The 21,942-nt window shown below is 39.2% G+C and overlaps 2 protein-coding genes across 4 annotated transcripts; one reads left to right on the top strand and one right to left on the bottom strand.

The window, feature by feature from the left end:
* Positions 1-118: 118 nt before the first annotated feature.
* Positions 119-15,085, top strand: smad9 (SMAD family member 9). Of its 3 annotated transcripts, none has more exons than XM_006628180.3 (7): positions 119-272; positions 3,618-4,223; positions 6,640-6,897; positions 7,980-8,087; positions 8,892-9,113; positions 10,553-10,809; positions 13,126-15,085. In XM_006628180.3, the coding sequence occupies exons 2-7, from the start codon at positions 3,812-3,814 to the stop codon at positions 13,267-13,269; spliced, it is 1,401 nt and encodes a 466-aa protein (XP_006628243.1). In that variant the 5' UTR covers positions 119-272; positions 3,618-3,811; the 3' UTR covers positions 13,270-15,085. The 3 variants fall into 3 exon arrangements, with proteins under 3 accessions (XP_006628243.1, XP_006628242.1, XP_015197533.1); XM_006628179.3 differs by having other exon boundaries at positions 122-272; positions 7,977-8,087; XM_015342047.2 differs by lacking the exon at positions 119-272 and adding an exon at positions 958-1,018 and having other exon boundaries at positions 7,977-8,087.
* A 1,850-nt stretch (positions 15,086-16,935) lies between these two features.
* On the bottom strand, positions 16,936-21,942 carry rfxap (regulatory factor X-associated protein). Its single transcript, XM_006628218.3, has 3 exons — positions 21,111-21,942; positions 20,653-20,763; positions 16,936-19,795 (listed from the first exon to the last, which is right to left on the bottom strand). Exons 1-3 carry the CDS (start codon positions 21,549-21,551, stop codon positions 19,700-19,702), a joined length of 648 nt encoding a protein of 215 aa, XP_006628281.1. The 5' UTR covers positions 21,552-21,942; the 3' UTR covers positions 16,936-19,699.

The raw sequence follows: 21,942 nt of genomic DNA, 5'->3' as shown, positions 1-21,942 counted from the left end.
GTCGCACATTAAGAATTCCCTTCCCTCCAGAAGCAGATAATAGTAATTGGTAGAGACTCCTGGTTCATCCTCTCGGACGGCGGCGTTTCAGTGATCCTGGGAAAGTTCCAGCGCTGCGGATGAATTCTGCACAAAGGCACTGAGGCTCCAGCCTGACTGACGCCGGGGCTGCGCTGTTGCTTCTGCTCCTGGTAATATGCGCTCCACACCTCCAGAGCGCAAGCGGCAGAGGGTTACCCAAAACTGTTATTAAAGTGTCCGCTGATGAGAAGGTAAGAAGCGAAGCATGGTGTGCATTGTCCCGTGTTCTAGCATCACGCTCGCTGCTCTGTATTTTATCTTATTGCACAGGTAAACGGTAATGCATCAATTTGCTTTCTAATTAAACCTCTGGTTTTTAAACGGGGGTATTGGCTCTAACTTGATGCCACTCAAACAATGAGAAACAAAACTAACAGTACGGGGATCAGCTTAAATTTCCTAATAGTTTGTCTTGAAACCCATAGATGCTAGGATCTGAATGTCTATCAGGTGTATAAAAGTCTATTGACGGAATGCGAGCATGTGAATTATAATTGAAATATTTTGCTCTGGTGTTTTTTTTTCTTCAGGACAATCTAGTTTAAGTGTTGAGACAAATGCTTGTACGCAGCGTGTAAGCGTATTGTGGATATTGACAGAATCTACCTGATTCCTGACATTCCAGGTGTTCTGAAACAATTCGAGGTTAAGTCCACGGTGCTGAAAAAAAGTGTGCTCTCGGGTTTGCTAAAGGAAATGCGTGTTTGTTTTGCGGGGATGTCCCGATAATAAAATACAAGGTGATTAAGCGTCTCTGAGTCAGCAGACTGAGTGACGCCAGTTTCATAAAAGAGAAAACGAGAACGTAACCGAAGTATTGATGCATTGAAGTGAACGCCTGTTTTCATTTAGAGCCAACAAAGAAGGAGGGGGTTGTGTTTAGTTCCTTTTTCATTGATATGCAAGTTTACGGGATGCAATGATTGGGAATTACACGGTATACGCTATGCTACATTTGTTTTTATTGTGGTTAGATTTGATTCCGTGCGCGAAAGTTTTGTATAGCGTGTCAAACTGTGGATGTTTTAAAATTGTGTTTCTTTTTGTTACATTTTGCTATTGTCCTCCCTTGCTTTGGTTCTTATGCATCTAATATTGCAAGACTATACAGTTTCAAGCTTTTTCAGATTTTTCGGGGTGACTTTAATGTGACTACTGACATTACTGGCTTTGTGATAATGCAACTTGTTACCTGTCAGTCATTAATACTGTATCAAGGAGTGCTCTGTAAAATATTTTAAAATGTTGGAGAGGTTTGGGCAGTTCGCTTAGATGTTCTGCAACAAATTGCAAAGTCGTTTTTTCTACACTATAGAAGAGAGTGTGGCAGACGAGAAATTGCCCAAGTATTCACTTATATTCAATTACTGTTACCGTTCTATCGTTCGCTTTTTAAACCTTGTTTTAAACACCTGTTTAAATTTTCATGTTAAGTTTCATTTTATTTTTTTATGTTTATTTAGTATTTGCATTCCAGATGTCTTTTAGATGTTGTTTGTCTGGTGTTTTTTCAAGGCTTGTACTTATATGATCTCAATGAAGTCTTGGCGGTGGCATTTTGAGGTAATCCAATCTTTCCACTAGCCTTAATCTTTGAAAATAGTAGCGCCAGCACAGGTACACACTTGGAAATGAAGCTGATGTGGACAATTTGGAATAGCACTCAAACCAGTAATCTCTGGAAATCCTACCTACAATGAGCTAGTTACTCCTGACCGTGATTCTTAATTCTGTAAACCATACACCAACAGTCCCTGCTTTGGTAACCTTGAAACCGTCACTTTTTATAATGTATGTTCCAGGAAACAAGTGTACAAATGTACAGAATCTTCGTCATTTCAAATATATAGCATTTTTTTTCATTTTCAGCTGTCAATAATTTCAGTCTGCAGATATGTGTCCTCTAGAACATGCTATTGCAGAGTTAGCATTAAAGCTCAGTTTGTAAATGATTGTATTAAATTAGCAGTTAAGTTTGTTTCTGTGTAAATAGTGTGCTTTAGCTATAACTGGCAAGCATTTTTATTGCTGTGGTTGTTATTATTAAGCCATTGAAATAGAAAAACCACAGATTAAATCATAGTGAATCCGGATAGCCCTCACTATACTCCCTTTCATTAAAGATTTTTTTTTTTACATCTGTTCCCAGAGACTTGAGTAGGAAAAGGAAGGCAGTCAAGAATACAAAAAAAACACCTTTTGGACCAGAATTTGCAAACCAAATCCCCAGTATTGATTAAATCAGAGTGATTCTGGATAGTCATCTCAGTACCAGTTTTCTTTCAGGAGTTTTCTATATCTGGCTCCAAAGACTCTTGATCTTGTGTGCCAGAATTGTCCTGGTTAAATTACACCTTAGGCTTGTATAATCAGGTCTGCCTTTAGCTGGTGACAGAATTTCGTATTTCTTTACCTGATCCGCTCTTTAGTGGGACAGCTGCAAAATGGGTACCACATTCTATTCCTCCATAGGGATTGTTTATTCCATTGCCATCTTCTCAGATCATATGGAGTACACTGTGCAGAATTTTATAATAGTTCCATACATTTATGTAGCGCCTTTCATCCCAAGGGGTACCAAGTATTTAACGCATTGGAGGGTATCTGTATCACACAGCACTGAAGTGCAATATCCATCTAAAAGATGAACAACTGTTTTGTTTCAACTACATAGCACCTTAGGTAGAGAAATTGTTGGAACTCAGTTGAACTAAGGGGGAACTTTAAATTGACCAGGTTGTAGAAACTCCAAGTGGAATTTTTGTGAGTGCGCTGGGGTTAAGATCCTTATGCTTATTAACAAAGCCTTGGATTCTTTCATGGCAAAGTAGAAATTTCAATATCTGTTTTCAGTGTCAACTTGAAAAGATAAGATATAACTTAATTGTCAATCCAAAAGGGTAGAACTTTGTCCTTGCCATCACCATAAATAACAAAAAACAAATAACCCTCAAGCAAAAATAAATACACCTTAAAAACAAATAATTGTCCTAGACATGCAAAACATACGGTATATATATATCTCACTCTGCCCATATTATACTACAATTACACTAATTCAATAGCTTTATACAGGAAACAGTCTTTTAGCTGCATTTAATATACTGATTGCACAGGGAACAAAGTATTTCTTGTATATATTTTACTTGGCCATGGGCATTCTAAAACACGTCTCTGAAGGTGGTAGTTGAAAATGTGAATGAGGTACTTAACTACACTGTTTCTTCCCCTTTCTTTTAATTTTTTTTCTGCTTTCAAATTTTCTATGCCTGCTTCTGAAGTAAAGCAAGGGACATTGACACCTTTATTCCTTAACTTTCTACTCATTTTTTTAAAATGTTTGAATTTTCTTGGAGAACATTCACAACTGGTCTGCTGTTTTTTTTATCCTTGTCATAGGTATGTTTTGAAAAAAGCGTCTGGAGAAGTTTCCAAAAGCCTTTAATAAAATGTAATGTCTCCATTTAACCTTTGATTTCATGTCAGTAAGTCTTTAAAATTTTATACTTAATGTACTCGTTTTTCTGTCTCCACAGATGTGTGAAATAATATCCTGGCATATCACTGCTTAAGAAAAACGAAACATTGAGTCTCATTTTGCTGCTACAGACTAAACATAGCGGTGAGCCTCCAAATACCGCTGAGTCTTCTCTTGAGGTGGCAGTCAAGAGCAGGCCATCGAGACAGCCTCCACACAGTCCCTGGATCAATCCCATCCTCCCCCTGTCCCATGCATTCCACGACGTCCATCACCTCCCTCTTCTCCTTCACCAGCCCTGCCGTGAAACGGCTGCTGGGATGGAAGCAAGGGGACGAGGAGGAGAAATGGGCAGAGAAAGCGGTGGACTCCCTGGTGAAGAAGCTCAAGAAGAAGAAAGGGGCGATGGAGGAGCTGGAGAGGGCCCTGAGCTGCCCCGGCCAGCCCAGCAAGTGCGTGACCATCCCCCGCTCACTGGACGGCAGGCTGCAGGTGTCCCACCGGAAAGGCCTGCCCCACGTCATTTACTGCAGGGTGTGGAGGTGGCCTGATCTGCAGTCCCACCACGAACTGAAGGCCCTGGAGTGCTGCGAGTTCCCGTTCGGCTCCAAGCAAAAGGACATCTGTATCAACCCTTACCACTACCGACGGGTAGAGACTCCAGGTACCGAATGGCTTTTTCCCTGGCTCAGTCATTACACTGGGCTACATCACAGAACCTTAAAAATTCTCCATCCCAGTAACTGTCTCAATTTTCCATAATGTCCTGGAGCAGGGGTAGACAAGACTTGAGAGTCTCCTGGGGTTTGTGGTTTTTGTTCCACCTCCGTGTTATTATGTAATTTAATAAATGTTTAACTTAATTGGACTAACATTTGTACCAAGTCTAAAGCACTGACTCATTGTAAAATTCATTTATAGCTGCAGACTGTGATGAATAGGTCTCTCTTTCGTTTTCCATGTGGCAGATTTCTTGCAGTGCCTTGCTTGAATTTTGGAATGTTTCAGATAATGCTGTAGTTGGCGCAGTCATGGTAGATATTTTTGGATGGTTGCCTTTATTGATCGTTTGTATGGGTGGTTCATTTCGAAATGGGACATTGATATTATCCAGAAGTAGTACTGTGGAGGCAGAAGGCTTTGATGGCTTCATTTGGAGTGAATTGTCTCAAATGCTTGCGAATGGCTCTGAAGTTTAACTATCCCTCCGAGGCAATTATTGACCCACAGTTGTCTTTAGTAGTCGCATAAACCGTTTTATTGAATTGGACGTTTCTTTCATGCAGTTGGTATAAAAGAAAGAAAATGTCATAAAGGATTTGAAATATAATCCATTTTGGAAAAAACGTGCTCTAAATACTTTAAATTACCAGCGTTTTATGATTGAGCCATAAAAAAAAAGAGAAAAAATGAGAGAGAAAGAAAGAAAGAAAATGTTATATTACTGGTCTTCTTCTAGCCACAGATCTTTCTTATTGACTGTGGCTGCGGGGACATCTGAATATTTTAGCCACAGATTCCTGGCTTTTGCCACATCATTTCAGACTTGTACAATCGTGTCATTCTGGAAACTGTTGAGCCAATCTCTAAGTGAAAACTGGCAGCTCAGTGTTTTATTTTTCACTTTGTTTTTACACCATCCTTAATATGCCCTTCTGGGCTTCAGCCACCCTCCGTAGCTGCTAACTCACTTTTTTGTCAGCTGCATTATGAGTGGCATTGGTGCAAGAATCGTTGGTTTTCCCGAGTCAGGAGTATCCAGTCTGGGTCCCGGAGGGTCAGTTTGTCTGCAGGTGTTTCAGGTATCATTAGAGCAGCACCTGAAATGCTGAGAGAGGCTGTTCAGATGGTCAGGATAGGTCAGTAACCAGCAGTTTGAATGAAAACCTTAAAACACGCCAGCCCTCCCAGACCAGGATTGGACACCAAGTTAAAGAAATTCATCAATAAATTAGCTGTTTGTTTGAGTAAATGCATAAATAACAATTTTTTCTTGTTAATTTCCAACATTTATAAATACAGTTATCACCAATATCAAGGTTGAACATGTCAATGTAGTAAAGTTCCTTTCATTGTTGTTCCAGGTGACTTTATGATTACAATAGGAGTAACAGTGCCAGCAAACAGTGCATTACATGTAGATTATTTCATTATAAAGCAGGAAACATTCTTGAGAAAAAGCTTTCACGGTACAAATATGTCTGGGATATCCCATCTGAAATGAAAACGTTTCAGCCCTGTTTGGGTATGTTCAGACCACAGAAAGGCAATAGCCCGTTCCAGAAAGATTCATTGTTGGATAGATAAGCAGGTGAATTCCTATGTAGGAACACAGTATTTTGTCAGTGGACTGCATCGTCTAATTATTATTTTTAAAAATGTTCTTAAAGGGTGTAACAGATTTTGATTGAAACCTCGCCAAGTACAATAAAATATTCAGTGCACATGTAAAGAAGAAAACAATACGCTGTGTATTGTGTCACATTTTAAACCTGAAGAGATTAGTATTATACCTTTTGTAGATTTGGGTTTTTGCAGTGTTTCGAGATTTTTTTAATGTATTTTTAATGTCACCTTGGATAAGGATGACAGCTTAATAAATTATTGTTAATAATGTTGTGTGGTTGGAGGCTGGACAATGTGTAAAAGGTCTACACATGTTATTAATCAGCTGGGTGCTTGTGATAAAGAGAGCCGAATAAATATCCTGCAGAGAATGCATTTCAGGGTTCTGGTGTTGTTTTAAGAGCAAATAATCATTATGATTTATAGGAATGTGAATATAAATTAGCCCTGCCAATTTCACACCACAAGAAAGTAGGACCATACTTCTCATTCCAGTTTACTGTATGTAAAGACAAATTTAGCAGCCACTGACAGTTACTGCAAAATAAGTAGTTGGTTAAAGAGAAAAAAATAATGTGAAAAGATTGTTCACAATCAGAATATTATTTAAAATTAAACAGGTTCAGCAGTTGTGCTTTACCTGGACACTTGCCTGAAGTGGACTGTTTGAATGCTGTGACAAAAGAAGCTGTTAAAATGGGCTAATTTGACCGCCTCACGTGTTCCTTTCCCAGTCTTGCCTCCAGTGCTTGTTCCACGACACAGCGAGTTCAACCCTCAGCACAGCCTGCTGGCCAAGTTTCGCAACGCCTCCCTGCACAACGAACCCCTCATGCCGCAGAACGCCACTTACCCCGACTCCTTCCAGCAGCTACCCTGCAATGCTTTCTCCTCATCCCCAACCAGCTCCTTCTCCCAGTCGCCCAGCACCATCAGCTACCCCAACTCTCCAAGCAGCACCACAGAACCAGGCAGCCCCTACCAACTCACAGGTAATCATAGAAGACACGGGACCCGTGTCATTACTGCTTCTTTGAGAGTTGCCTTGAAATTCCAACACCTCTTAAGGCTTGATCTTAACTTCCTGTACTGAGGTTTGGATTAAACCCAGTATCGAATTACTGAACCATGTCGCAAGCAAAAAGCCAACACACAGTTTTCAGTTTTTTATTTTTCCATGTGAGTCTAAGACGAGATGTTTTACAGAATTACAATTCTACTTTGTACCATTTCTATCACAGGATAGTGAATGAACTTGCATGCTTTTTGGATGTCCAGGAAAGTGGAATGTACTGTCTGAACTGTATGAGTACTCAAGAAAAGATGAAGCGATTGTCCCACTCAGCCGTCTTCAAAATATGTGAGATGGCCTGGTTGTTTTTGTATTATTATCATTAATCAGTTACCTGCAGCAAAGATGTTTATTCTAACTGTATAAAGCCGAATGCAGGTTGGACTACACAGTGTGATTTTTTGTGCTCTGCATCACGTAGAGGAGCTTTATCCAGCATAAGAAAGAATGCAATAAAAGAAACTTGAGGAATTAAATCTGGTAACAAAGCCAGGAATGGGTGTTTCCAAGAATCATTTGACTCTTTTATTACAAACTTCTAAGCTTTGCTAGAGAAGTAATGTTCTTTTTCTGTTTTCTCATGGGGGCGAAAAATATGGCATTGATTGCATTTCTGTGTGGTAGGTATACTAATTCTGGAGGACTTAGAACAGCTGGCGATAGATTGCGGGTTTCATATCTCCAGTAGTCTTCACCAAGAGTCATGACCTGTAAAACAATCAAGACAGTGTATGGAAAATGTTGAGAAGCACAGTATTAACTTTCAAGAGCAGACCAAAAGCAGGAGCAAATATGTACTCTGCAGTTTGGTAAACACAGAGTGTTTATAAGATAGACACAGCAACAAGTACAGTCTCCACACTGCAGCTGTGCAGTTGGCATGCTTTTCTGGCCTTTTGGTCCTCACATGACAAAAGTATGATACTGTTTAACGCATCTGTGTAATGTATCCTGGTCCTTTTGGAAACGGGAACTAACAATAAACTTTTATTCATGCAGCAGAAACCCCACCTCCTCCTTACAGCATGACGGAGACAGCAGCCAATGAGGATGTGAAGCCCATGGACTCCTCAAATCCAAACAAGTTAATTCTGTCTGCTCCTCACAGAGGTGCGTCTATAACGTTTGTGTTCTGATGCAGGTTATCTGCAACAGCTGTGATGTGCAATAGTGATCGGCCTTCAGCAAAGCCTGGAAATCACTGAATATTTTTCTTCTACTGAAAGCACATTATTTGCTCCAGTGTTGCAACGCTAACAAAGAAAATTAAGTAATATTATATAAGAAAAATAGTTATATTATATAATGAATAATATTACATAGTAACAAATCTTTAACGTGAGCCAGCTGTAGTGCTTATGGAAATCTATCTATTTTACTGCATTGTTGTTTATTCTTGGTTTTCTGGCAATATGGTACATATCATCAGGCAGGCATCATTCACCATCATTTTAATACCACTGTAAATGACTTTCTTTCGGATCTGTGTAAAAATGCAACCTTTCTGCAAATGAGACTTTTTTAATATCCGGAGTTTATAAGGTTTTATTTGCAGACCAATAAATACTTAAAATAGCTTCTTCAAAGCTCTTTTCCCGAGGTTATGATTAAATTAAAAACATCACCTCAAAGAAACCATCATGTTTTGGTATCTCTGGGAGTTAATATACTCAGATGAGGTGAGCAATCCAGTTTTTGTGTTCTAAAAACACAAAAACATTGGTGTCTAAAATGGTTCAGGTTTGCAGATAATCTATACTACTCTATTGAATTTTACATTTCTAAGAAGATATCGACATGGTTGCTTTTTGAACCATGTCTTTTGCTTTTGTTCTCTTATTACTGGTGTCACACCTCACCGGCTGTTACCACAAACCATTGGTCTGATCTGCCCCTACCTCTGTGTCCCCACAGATCTACGCCCCGTGTGTTACGAAGAGCCCGAATACTGGTGCTCTGTTGCGTACTACGAGTTAAACAACAGGGTGGGTGAGACGTTCCATGCCTCAGCTAGAAGCGTGCTCATTGATGGCTTCACCGACCCATCCAACAACAAGAACCGCTTCTGCCTCGGTCTCTTGTCTAATGTCAACCGCAACTCAACTATAGAACACACAAGAAGACACATTGGGAAAGGTCTGTTTCTTAGATGCTGTTTTTGTCCCGTTGTGATGAATTACTGTTGTGTTTAATTAGTGGTAGCATGGACTTCTGAAGGTCCATATTGTACATCCCTTTAAACATAATTTACCACAGTGCAGCCAATAGTGCGTCAGTCTCCTTACAAAGCTCAGAATATGATTGCTACCTACTCCAAACCTGTGCTCATCTCAGTGCTGTCTGTTACTATTAAATTAAACTTGTGACTGCACAAACAATATATAATCTTAACTTTCGTGAGCTTTTCTTCAAGCATGTGCTGAGATGTAACTATTATATGGATAAAATGCCCTTCCTTTGTAGATCGGTGCAGAAACAGGAAGCTTGTAGGGTCTATCCAAGTCCAATTTTTGCCTCTGTGACTGAATCCCATTGAAGATTAAAAAGACCAGTACTGAAATTATCCAGACATGTTGAATTTTTCAGTGACAGAAATACCATTAAGGTCCACTGCTGGCAAGTGATGAAAAAGATTTTTATGAAACACATCTGCCCCTTTTCAGTTTCCTGTCCTTTTCTCGAAAATAAAATGACTAATTTATGTGTCTTGTGGTATACTAAAATGCACTTAACCAGAACCAAGACCATTTTTCTGATTATAATGATTTGGAAACCTGGAATGCGTTTTACTGTTCTAATGAGATTGGAAGAGTACAAACTCGGTCCCATAAAAATGTTTGCTTGGAAAGATCAGTTCAACTTTATGTTTGGCTCTGTGTGAAGAGTGAAGTTTTTACCTGTACTATAATTGTTGATGTTTTTTGAAAGTAAGCATGCATTTAAGAGATTTAAACAGTTAAACCACAGTGTTATCATCTAACCAGAATAAAGGAATTGTTTGGCTTATCTAATGAGCATTTCTATCTCAATCCGTATTCATTACAGGACACTCGAGATGCTATAAACATGGGGCAGCATTTAGAAAACTTGATCCCAATTGATGGACCCGGATAGTCAAAAGAGGAGATTATGGGGGATCAACAATAATATAGATGATCAAAAACACAATATGAGAGGCAAAGTAGTTCTGCAGAGAAGGCAAATGACTTGTTACAAGAATAGGCAATAGGTTTATTCCATGCTGAAAAAAAATTCTTTTTTTCAGCATGGAATAAACCTATTACTTGTTCCTTTGCAGCCTACGTATGCTGACACAGTTACCCACCTTACAAGAATATACAGGGTTGATATGTACATTAGCTCTGCCATTGAGGTGCCATAGGTTATATTTAGCTGGCAGTTAGTTACCTATCCATTCAAAAAATGTAGAACTCAGGTCTGAGTCTGGAGCAGCAGTTATTGGTGCATATTTCATCCCCTTGTCAATGTAAGCCCCATTAAAATGCCCAAGTGACCAATTACTAAAAATAAACAATAATATAATTATTTTAAAGAGTGCCTATTGCCTTCTGAAGGTGTCCACCTGTATTACGTTGGAGGGGAGGTGTACGCGGAGTGCCTGAGCGACAGCAGCATCTTTGTACAGAGCCGCAACTGTAACTACCAGCACGGGTTCCACGCCACCACCGTCTGCAAGATCCCCAGTGGCTGCAGCCTCAAGATCTTCAACAACCAGCTCTTCGCCCAGCTGCTGGCTCAGTCCGTCAACCACGGGTTCGAAGTGGTGTACGAGCTGACCAAGATGTGCACCATCAGGATGAGCTTTGTCAAGGTAAGGGGTGGACTTCAGAGGGCCTGTGCCGGCACAGACAGCAGGGCTTCATTTCAATCTGGGCATACTGTAATGCCAGTGGGTGTTTCTTACATCGTTCAACTGAGAAGAAAGTGTGGTAGAAGAAACTAAAAAGGACTTAGAAGCGCATTCCAGAGTCGTGTATGTTTTTTTTTCTCATATTGCAATTGGGTTCAAACAGCCAGGTGTGAGGAGGAAATTAAAAGAAAGCTCCAAACTTTGGGAATGCTGGTTTGCTGTTTTTGCATCCAAAAAAATCCTGTTTCCTTTGTTACTTTGGTTCTGTTAGTACAGATCTGTTGAGAACAGCTTTGTTCTTGGACGAGCTCTGTAGGATTACTGGTAGTTCTTTCATGACAGAAAGATATTAAACAACCACAGCTCCTTAAGGGTTCTGTTTTTTTGATCCTTAGTTCATACTGGGTCCAGTGAAAGTGCCAAGGCAATTAAGTGGTTTAATGGCATTCTTAGGTTACTATTTTACACTTATAAATGACGACAACATTCCAGCTGTTTCTCTGTTCAAGTGAGTGTTAGGTATTAGACACCCTATTGGTTTACGAAACTTTAATTTACAGATCTCACATCTGGCATCCTGGAAATCATGCCAGTCAAATCTTAGTGAAATCTGGAATTTCAACAAATTGTAACACGAGACTAGAAATTATCAAAAGCATCTACACTGAATGTACATTAGCATATTTATTTCCATAAAAATACCCTGTATTATTTTCTTTCAAGAGCAAATTATGCAAGAAAATGAGATTGCACAAATTTCCCTTTTCTTTTATATCAATAACAGAGACGTTTTGCTGTAATCTGAAAATCTGTGATTATGATGCTATGGAACAATAAGTTACTTTAAATTCCTGCTGGTGATGTATTATGCAAGATTTCACATACATACAATTTCCAGTTTCTGACCACATCTTACTTTATTGTGTGGTTAATTTTTTTGTATGAACGTTTCACTAAGTTATGGTGGAAGTAATCAAGACAAAAGCAGGTAGATCTTGGTAAAATGAAATACTAGACAGACAATTATACATTTACACTAAAGCAGAAAAACCCTCAAACTCTGATGATGAGTCACTTATAGTGGACTTAATGTCACTACTTTCCATAAAGCTCCTCTTTAATAGTTAACACATTGAAAGGGGGCAGGATTTTAGTAGGATTAGTATCTTATATATGTTGTAAAGAAATTATCTATGTGCAACAGAACAATCAGATCATTGATTAAAAAAAAACTCCACCTGTATGTAGTCCAGGAGTGGACAAGTTTAATGTCTGCTGTATTGCAGTTCAGTGTTTTGGTCTAAGGTTGATATTTAAGAATTCCACAGCTTGTCAAAAAGAGATGGTACCTGTTTATTTATCATATTGTAATGCTTACGGCTGACAGGTACTGTGTAAGAGCCGGCGTACCAGAGCAGGTGACGTCACTGCCCTTCCCTGTGATAGCAGGACTACAGCTACTGGGCTGTTGAGAGATCTCTCTTTAGCTCACTGGGCTGGGTTGCTGCAGAGAGACGCGGGAGTCCCGGGTTCGAGCCTCAGTCGGGATGGGGCCAACCTAATGCGGCAAGGGCGCCCGCCTGAGCCCCCGTTGCGTTACATTGGTGTCAGAGTGGGGTGGGATAGCCCTTCGCCCGGGCCGGCGATTTAAGCGGGGGAGAGTGTAACGCTTACGGCCGACAGGTACTGTGTAGGAGCCGGCGTACCAGTGCAGGTGACGTCACCGCCCTTCCCTGTGATAGCACGACTACAGCTACTGGGCTGTGGAGAGATCTCTCCTTAGCTCACAGGGCTAGGTCGCTGCTGAGAGACGCGGGAGTCCCGGGTTCGAGCCTCAGTCGGGATGGGGCCGACCTGATGCGGCAAGGGCGCCCGCCTGAGCCCCCGTTGCATTACAATATTCTGTCATATTTATCAAGTCTTGTGTATGGTAGCTTGATGATATGTGCCAAAAAAAAGTTTTTATTTAACTAGCAAACACAAAGAACGTAAATACTACACAAATGGGCTGGACAAGAATGTTGTTACCATGAAAACAGTTTTTGATTAAATTTCAGCCTTAGTTTTATATGGGTGCCACGAATAGATACTTTATTGATCCCTTGAGGGAAATTGCAGGACAAAACAAAATTAGAGCCACAAAGAATCTTTGTTTTACCCAGTTGTATGTGAGTTTTTCTGCTAATTTCTTAGGCTTGTTTCTCTCACTGTAAAATACCACTGCCCAGATTATCTATATAAATCCAATTGACTGATTACGCTGTTTTTCTGCGGCAGGGCTGGGGTGCAGAATACCATCGTCAGGATGTCACCAGCACCCCCTGCTGGATCGAGATTCACTTGCATGGCCCCCTGCAGTGGCTGGATAAGGTCCTGACTCAGATGGGGTCACCTCATAACCCCATCTCTTCTGTCTCCTAACACTCCCACTACCCTACATGCAACAAGTGTAAATTATGTTATCGGACAAGAAGCAGTGTTATGCACACTGTTGGAGGGATATTAAGTACTGCTATATCAACTTTATCTCTCAGCAGGTACACCAAAAACGTACACTTCATAGTTAACGAGTCATCGACAGCGAGTACCTCTGTCTGTAAATATATTCTACACAATTGTGCCCAAGGAATCTGTAACTAACTCTAAAGACCTCTGAAATCTACGTTTGGGTACCAAGTCTTTTAAGTATTTGTGCTTTTCTTTAATGTTTTTATGTTGTTGTTTTTTTTAAATGCTGATTTTAGAATAAACCCAGCCACAATCTCAGTGTTTTAGAAAAGAAAAAATTGTATTTCTTGAGAAACGGCAATGTGTTTGTATTTAAAAAATATTTGACTGTGCAATGCAGTGCAGTTTAGGTTTTAGTAGACTTCATGTGGGGGAAAAATAGAACTTGACCATTGCAGCCCATTGGATTACCAGTCATTTTATCATGGGCCTTTTGATATGCCAAAAAAAGTCCTTATTATAAATATATAAATTGAGTTCTACTAGAAAGGTTGGTGTTATGGTTACCATGGCTGCCTCACAGCTCTTGGGTCCTGTGTTTGAATTCTAGCTTGTGGTAGCTCCTCTGTGGAGTTTGCATGTTCTCTCTGTAACCATTTGGGGTTTTGCCAGATGCTATTTCCTCCCACACTCCAATGACTGTATATATCTGTGAGTGGCCTGTGATGCATCCAGTCTGTGTCCTGCCTTGGAACTGAGCAGTACCTGAAAATAGGTAGAAAGAGGTTAATAGTAGAAAATGTTTGTTCACCATATTGAATCACAGCATGTGGAGACTCTGCACTCAAGAGAAGACATTTTTCTGGCCTTATTAAGTATTACATTTAAGAATAAATTCCCTAGATTTTAAAATGTTTTTTGTAATGGAATCAGGCACACATAGAGGCTGAAGGATGGGTTCTACATAAAGTGCTACTTTAAATCCAGTAGGCCTTCAGTAATTTAATCTTCTTTTTTGTTGTTGTTTGGTCAAATAGTTAACTCTGGTATGGACATTTGTCTTACATCCTCTCTTAATGTAAAAGAGTTATAGATTTTTAGCTGTAGTGAGCTCTCAGCTCTATTTGTTTTCAGCATGTTTTTGGGATTCAGGTTGTGCTGTATGTTGAAAATCTGAATCACAGAGCGCAATATTTGCTGTGCTTCTTCATCATTTGTTTGTCTTGCCTTCAGCTATGCAGATATACTTAAAGTAAATCTGTTAGACAACGTAAGTATTATTCTTTGTCCTAACTGTTGTGTATGACTTGGATAACATTGAGAACTATTTTGGAAAATTGTTTTTCAAAATCAAATGTATTATCTAAACTAATACAATAAACAGCACTTATGAAGAACCACAAAAAGGTCACTGTCAGCTATATATTCTCAATATTATTTAAAGGAATTCTGTGGCCAACTAATGGATGCCTTCCATCAAAGAATTGTGGTGTGATGGATTACGGACAGAATAATATTCTTTTTGTGAATGTGTTGATAAGGCGATGAGCATAACCAGTAAACCTCTTAAGATTAAAGATGGGATGTATAAAAGAAAAATGTCAAGATTAATAATCATGCAACCTCTGGAGGGCAAATATGTTTCCATATCTTCGCTTTGTGAGGCCCCTATAAATAACTGGAAATTATTAAAAATTCATGTCTGTGAGGTTTCCAGCTTCTTGAAGTTGGCGGCTGATCTGTTTAATGTAATATTAGTGTTTTCATTAAAAAATGACCAATATCCATGTCTGTGGATGTAGTCTCATCTTTCTGTAGTGATGGATAAGTTTGTTTCCCCGACCACTGCAGCTCCTGCTGGATGACCCAATTGGACGGTAACTGAGGTTTAATGAATTGTTTTTTTTTTCCCTGGGAAGGGAATACCAGTACTGTCAGAGATAATCATGTAAGGTGTTCTCCAAGGGCAGCATAGTGATGCAGTGGTCAGTATTGCTGCCTCACAACGCTGGGGCCCTGGGTTCAATTCTTGGGCTGCTGCCTGCATGGAGTTTGTAAGTTCTCCCTGTGTTCGTGTGGGTTTCCTCCCACAGTCCAAAGACATGCTGGTAGGTCAGTTGGCTTTGGGGAACATTGCACCTAAATGTGAATGTGTGTTTGTGTATTTACCCTGTGATGGTCTGGCGTCACATCCAGAGTGTATCCTGCCTTCGGTCCATTGCTTGCTTGGATAAGAGTCCAGCTTCCCTGCAACACTGAAAGAAGCAGTTAGAAAATGGATGGATGGATTTTGTCCAAGGTGCAGTGAGTAGTTATAATAAAAGATTTAACATCACACCGTCATGTGCCAGATCTAGCACAAAACCTCTATTTTGGATTTTATGTTTTAGAAACTGCCTTTTTTAAAATTGTCCATTTCCCTGGCTTCAGTGCCATGATGAGAATAGGGGTTGGTGTTTGTACAGCTCATCATCTGTCCTGTTAAAGAAACCTGGACAGGCTAGAAAGTAACCAGACATTACCTAGAGGTAGGCTTTAGAAAGAAACCTCACATACTTGGGAGAGTGTGTTCCAAGACAGACAAGACCAGAGCAGCAGGTTGACTAATTGAGCTGAAGATGACTGCCTAACTTTGTTTCTGGATTTACCTTTAATGAACCAAAATCAACCAGGTTTCTGAAAACTGAAGGGAGGTGTATTTTCTGATCATTCTGATCGCTATTTAAGTTCCCTTTTTGTAAACCTTACAGGGGACGTTTGTGTCCTATATTTAGCATCTGTTTTGAGGGCAGCCTCAAAGAATGATATTTGTTTGATTTCTGAAACAACCATTTACCTAGAGTTTTATGTTCAGTTTCTGAATGCATTAGAGTGATAATGAGTAACATCTAGTTAAAGAAATTAGACAGTACAGTGATGGAGATTTGAGAACTCGTTATGCAATTAGTTGTAAGAAGTCGTTTTTGTGTTTGTGTCTTGTGGGTGTATAATTCTCGAATAAACATTTGCATTTAGTGCATTATCAATTTATTTTGTCCACCACCAGTATCCTATTTTTGGGGGTATTGAACATGTAGCCTTTGATTGAGAAAAATATATATTTTATATAAATAAACACCTTTTTGGTGTCTTTTATCCTAATTAAAAAGAAAATTAAGTTATTACCTGAAAGTGTTAAAATACAAAATCCAACATATAAGAAAACTTGGCCATTACCCTTAATGAAACTTTTCAAACCCTGCAGTTTGCAGAGGATGAACTGGTCCACCGTCAAAAGCTACTGGTCATTTTGTTTTGGAGCTCAAAATATTTGACATATGTTCCTATTTTTGTCTTTAAATTATACATGTCAAGTGTGAAGTAAACTATCATTATGAACAACATTAGTAATGTACTGAGAATTACATACGGTTACAAATGGATGCAGAGAGTTTTAGATGTGTTGCAATGTGTTTTCTTAATTCTGTTCATACCAACTCTCAATGGAGAAGTGGATAAAGCTTTAGACTCATAACACAGTGGTTTATGTTCATATCCCATTTGGGGCACTGCTGCAGTACCCTTCAAGGGTACTTCACTCTGACTCCTTAAGAAAAATGTCTTGCTGTATAAATGAGTGCAAATGCAGGGAAAAAAGCATGATTTTACAACCTTTTTACTCTGCAGTAAAAACAAAAAAAAAATCAAATTCAATAAAACACAACAGACATCTTGGCAATTTTCATTCATAATTGAGTTTTAGCAACTTCCAATCCTACTGGTTGAAGAGAAAGAAGTAAATTAGCTGTGGAACATCCAGCACCAAGCTCCACAAAACTCAAACATTTCCAAGATATACAATAATTTAACACATAGAATAAAATATCATGTTATACAAACATGCATTACAAACACATTATTTCTATCTCCTGAAAATTCAAAGAAGCAACAGGCAATTGCACAAAATACCTATGGTCATCTCAGCCAACCATATTGTCTTCATTTTGTACTGGGCAAACTGTACATATATTAAAATAATTACAATATATTTTTTAAATAATTTAGTGCCTTAGATTAAAATGCCACACAACGAATATACAACCAGGTTTTGTTAAATAGGTTACAAAAATTTTTACCACTAAACAGTTATTTAAATCTTTTAGAAAAATTATACCGGTGAGACTTTGGAGTGCATGCTTTTTTTGGCTCACTTTTTTGTCTTGCGTGCAAATGAAAGTTACAAATTAAAAGAGAAAATGTGTAGAAACAAGCAACATATTTGATAAGTTACATAAATCAGTGGCACTTATGAAATCTTCTTGAAATAGTTTTTTTCTTCCCACAATAAAGCTGATGTTGAGAGACTCACAGCCTATGAAATTCATATTAGACAGACGTACTAGGACAAACAAGCCATTAAATCTGTGACAAGAATATGGGTCTTGTGTCTACTAAGGATGTATCCTGACTCCCAAATTCAAAACCCCTTCGAAATCTTCCTCACATGTCCTGCCATGATGACCAAAATGGATCTTGGCAGACAACCAAAAATCAATGTTTTGCAAAGTTTGCACCCACATAGCCGCAATGTTATTTTTTTGTGCCTTCAGTTCATTTTAAACTGCATGAAGAAACACAGCCAATGCTGTGCCTGCTCTAAAAGACTTAGGTCAATTACCTCTAAAATATAAAAGGAAGGGGTACCTACTTATACCATTCCTGGTATAAGTATCATTCCCGTTCACCATTTCTTTTACTGCATTGCTTAAGACTAAATACTGGCGTTTTTAACTTCTAAACATATACCCAAGTAAAGTCATACCTCTCTATACAACCATCCATGTTTTTGTTTAAAAGAGATGCCAAATTTTAGCTGGTTTTTGATTTAACAATTGGATTATCACTCTTCCAAGTTGGGCTCTTGTAAAGCATTGCTGAGATTCTTCTTTTCTTGCATCATCCGGGATGGGGAATTTCTTTTTTTACATTTTAACTTTTTTTTTAATAATAAAGGCTTGTGTGTGCTAAGTGCATCGTACGGTTTATGCTTTTTGCTAAGGACTAACAATGTAACTATGGTACTGATTCTGTAAATGAGCAAGAGTTATTGTTTTCCTACCTATTGTTTATGCATCCGCTACAGACTTTAAGCATGTTATGCGAATAATTAACTAGGCTTTTTATTATTTTTATTCAATGGAGAATGTGTTGTGTAAAGGGGAAGATTGGGTGTCTAAGGGAACATTTTTGAGTTCTAGAAACAACTGAAGCTTATAAAGGGAAAGTAAAGGGGATTTCTGTTATTCAAGTTTTCACCTTATAAGCAGTTTTTTGGGGAAAAAATTAAGCTCTTACACAGAGGGATTAGAGTATTTCTAATGTCCTTTTAATTTACTTGATGTTCACAGGCACTGCTGAGCTAAATTGGTTAGGAATAATCTGGAATTGCTGAAAACTGCTAGCAGATTTTCCAGTTATAATATAATACAGCTTACAACTTCAGTGTATTTCCGATACTGCCTGCTGTAAAATCCGTGAAAAAATGGAAGTGCCATATTTGTCCGTGATAAAACTCACCATTGGGGATTAAAAGCAAGAATTGTCCCATTTTGCATTGGCTGTCTGCCTGTGTGTAGTCTCTTTGCCTGCCAACAGCTCGTAATGGAAAATGGCAGCATTGCGGCTCGCTTCACAATTGGATCATGACACGGGGAGAACAGACACCTAATGAGGATGAACATTGGAGACAAAGTCGATCAAACCTTACCTTCCCACTTCTGGGAGGAGGGAGGAAATGAGAATTCGAAACTGGCGAAAACCCTCAGATAAAATAGTAGACATCACAAACCCATTTACGCAGTTGCAGTACAGAGTGGTATTTTGTTAAAAATGTGACAGGAGAAATTCCAAAATAGCTGTGCCAAATATTAACCTCCTAAAACAAAGGCTGCTGGGTAGCAGACTGATACATAAGCATACTGTCGTAGCACTGCATAGTTAAACACTAAACTAAGCATTCAATGACATTAAAAAGGGAATCTGAAAACCAGTTCCTAAAAGCTGGTTTTGATGTTCTGATTTGACATGATTGTTCACGCTCTAACTTTTTTTCAGAGGAGCCAAATTCTTCTGACTGCCATTTTTGTAACAAGCTTTTGTGATCCACAGTATTTTGTTTTTCTTTTCTCAACACAGGGTTCTATGTTTGAGCACCTGCTTGGGTAAATTGCTTGAATTTTCTTTTAATGGAAAAAGGGTTCGTCTGTTTTGGGGAATTTCAACCTCTGCTGTCCAGTCCAATGATTTAGGATTTCTAGCATAAAATTGGCTTCCAGGGGAAAAAAAAATATCCACAAGGTTTTGCAGTCGTGCATGAAGAAAAGGAAGAATAAAATGACCGCCCTCCCTCTTCACCATTTCCAACTTAATAGTCTTGATGTGGTTGCGCTCGAGTCTGGTTGGTTAGTAATCGCTGCTGTTGCTGCAAAAAGCTAATGACTTCTGGACTTCTCAGTAAGGACTGAAAGAAAAAGATAAAAAAAAATTCAAATGTGCATCTCCTCAAGGGTAAATGAACTTACGCTTCAGTTAACATTTTCTGGGGTGGGAAAGCTAAATAAGTTCCATACATTACAGAAAAAACTATTATAGCACCTTCTTGTAGCTGACATCAGAATAGTGGAACGGCACTGAATACTGATTCTGAGGCAGTGATTGTTTCAAAATGCAAGCATGCCCACTACAGCCATTACACACTTGATAAAGGAACTGCAGTCCCCTTTCTTTAATCAAGTTGAATACAGTACTAAGTATGGTTGGTGGTTAAATTAATAGATTGTCATTAAAACACCAAACGTTTCAGAAACGCTTCCTACCTTATGCTCCACTTGTAAAGAACTACTAGACCACAATTTAATAGTTAATTATTCTTGTCATTATTTAACTGCATCTCTAAATCAGTGGTTCCCAGACTCTGCCTCTGCTACCTTTAATTCTAGCTGAGCTCTAAATCTCCAATGCTAATCGATCAGTCTTGACTTCTCTTTAACTTGTTTCTGCGGTCTGTCCCACGTCTCAGAATTACCCTACTTAAATGGTTTCCAACAACATCAGCACATAGAATTTTACACAGCTTTTCCTTTTCCTCCATTATTTCTGATTAAATAAGTCAATTTATGATAAACAGGCACAGGTGGGAAAGAGTATTAGATATTTTTTAAATTAGTGTTTATTTTAGGTCCAATTGGTCACATTTCGGGCGACACACACGAACGAGGGCAGTTCCCGAAACTCAGAAATTGGTTACGGGACCGATAGCAATTACAAATCTCATTTTATCATTAAAGAGGTGAAAGTAAATTTTCACACGGCACTCACCAATCTCTTCTGGTTAAGGACTTGTTCTAAGAGCGAAGGCCGGGCTGGACGTTCACCTAAACCTCCTAAACGCTGTTTCGTAGCAGACACGGGTCTCTCTTCTGCGCTCTCCTGTTTAAGTGCAAAAAAATAAGTAAATTAAGCTACTGTAAAATGCCTTATATAATTACAAGATTGGACAAACTATTTCGGTATGGATATCACACAGATTGTTTTAAAATCCGCATTGCTATTTAAACATTACCACTAGGTTACACTTGGAGTGGGTGAAATTAACAAACGGCTTTTCATTCGGAGCATAAAATCCAAATTAACGTATCAATTGGGAAAACCAATCTGCAACCCATGGGCTACAGTGTGTCGGTGAGATCCAATACTTTTTTGCAACAACGCAGAAATTCAGTAAAGCTGTATGGGAGAAGAGAAAGAATAGTGGGGTATCTACGAGGGGTACCTACATCTAGCTTCCCGCTAGACATGGCTTGATCGCTCTTCTTTTTCTTGTATTTGTCTTTGTACATTTTATTTCGGTGTTTCTTGCACATCCACGGCTTCCTCTGCTTGGCCTTCTGCGTGGTGGTCTCGGTGCAGCCCTCGTAGATGCAGGTCTTCATCACGTTCTCGTTGTCCCCAAAGCCCTCCTCGTCATTGAGCTCCTCGGGGCTGGCGGTGCTGTCTCTGGGATCCGAGGCGTCCAGCACATCGCTCTCCTCGCCCGGATCGTCTCCGCCGTCGTAGTACACCACGCTTTCTGACTCCTGTGGGGTGATCACGGTCGTCCTGCTCTCAGCTGGGGGGCAGTCCCCCACAAAGTAAGTAGGCACATCTTTACTCACTGCCAGCGAGACACTGGGGTCGGTGCTCACACCCGTGGTAGGAGCGTTTGTTTCTTCAGTCATCCTTGATTAGCAAGGCAATGCGAATTGCTATGTATTGTTGACAGCTACAGATGTACACGTACGATAAATCGGTAAGATAGCACTTCTGTCTACACGATTTCGATGTCCAAACATTAATTTACAGCTTTACTGTAAAGGGAGAAATACCATTATTCAATACCCATCTAAATCAGACAACCATTTGTGGTTTAGAGCATATACCAACTAATTCTGACACAGAAAAGACCCTCAACGGACATAATTATCTTCCATCACAAGGGTTCATATGTTTAAAAACTAATGAATAAAACGAAACTCGCGAATGGAGTTATATTTATAGCACATTGATTCTTGTTGTTTCTCTGCCACGCTTCCTGAAATAAAAACACTAACAAACAACGAGGCGACTTCA

This window comes from Lepisosteus oculatus, chromosome 5 (assembly GCF_040954835.1).
Source record: "Lepisosteus oculatus isolate fLepOcu1 chromosome 5, fLepOcu1.hap2, whole genome shotgun sequence".
Classification (NCBI taxonomy): domain Eukaryota; kingdom Metazoa; phylum Chordata; class Actinopteri; order Semionotiformes; family Lepisosteidae; genus Lepisosteus; species Lepisosteus oculatus.
This window is presented reverse-complemented; position numbering and strand designations above follow the sequence as displayed.

What these genes read in the sequence shown, in the direction of transcription:
- smad9 (XM_006628179.3), top strand. Translation starts at nt 3,812, where the DNA reads ATGCATTCCACGACGTCCATCACCTCCCTCTTCTCCTTCACCAGCCCT. An exon ending in CCGACGGGTAGAGACTCCAG is followed by an intron (nt 4,224 to 6,639) that starts GTACCGAATGGC and finishes TTCCTTTCCCAG; the next exon opens with TCTTGCCTCCAGTGCTTGTT. An exon ending in AAGAAGACACATTGGGAAAG is followed by an intron (nt 9,114 to 10,552) that starts GTCTGTTTCTTA and finishes TGCCTTCTGAAG; the next exon opens with GTGTCCACCTGTATTACGTT.
- rfxap (XM_006628218.3), bottom strand. Translation starts at nt 21,551, where the DNA reads ATGACTGAAGAAACAAACGCTCCTACCACGGGTGTGAGCACCGACCCC. An exon ending in TGTCTAGCGGGAAGCTAGAT is followed by an intron (nt 20,764 to 21,110) that starts GTAGGTACCCCT and finishes GCACTTAAACAG; the next exon opens with GAGAGCGCAGAAGAGAGACC. An exon ending in TCCTTAACCAGAAGAGATTG is followed by an intron (nt 19,796 to 20,652) that starts GTGAGTGCCGTG and finishes TTTTTCTTTCAG; the next exon opens with TCCTTACTGAGAAGTCCAGA.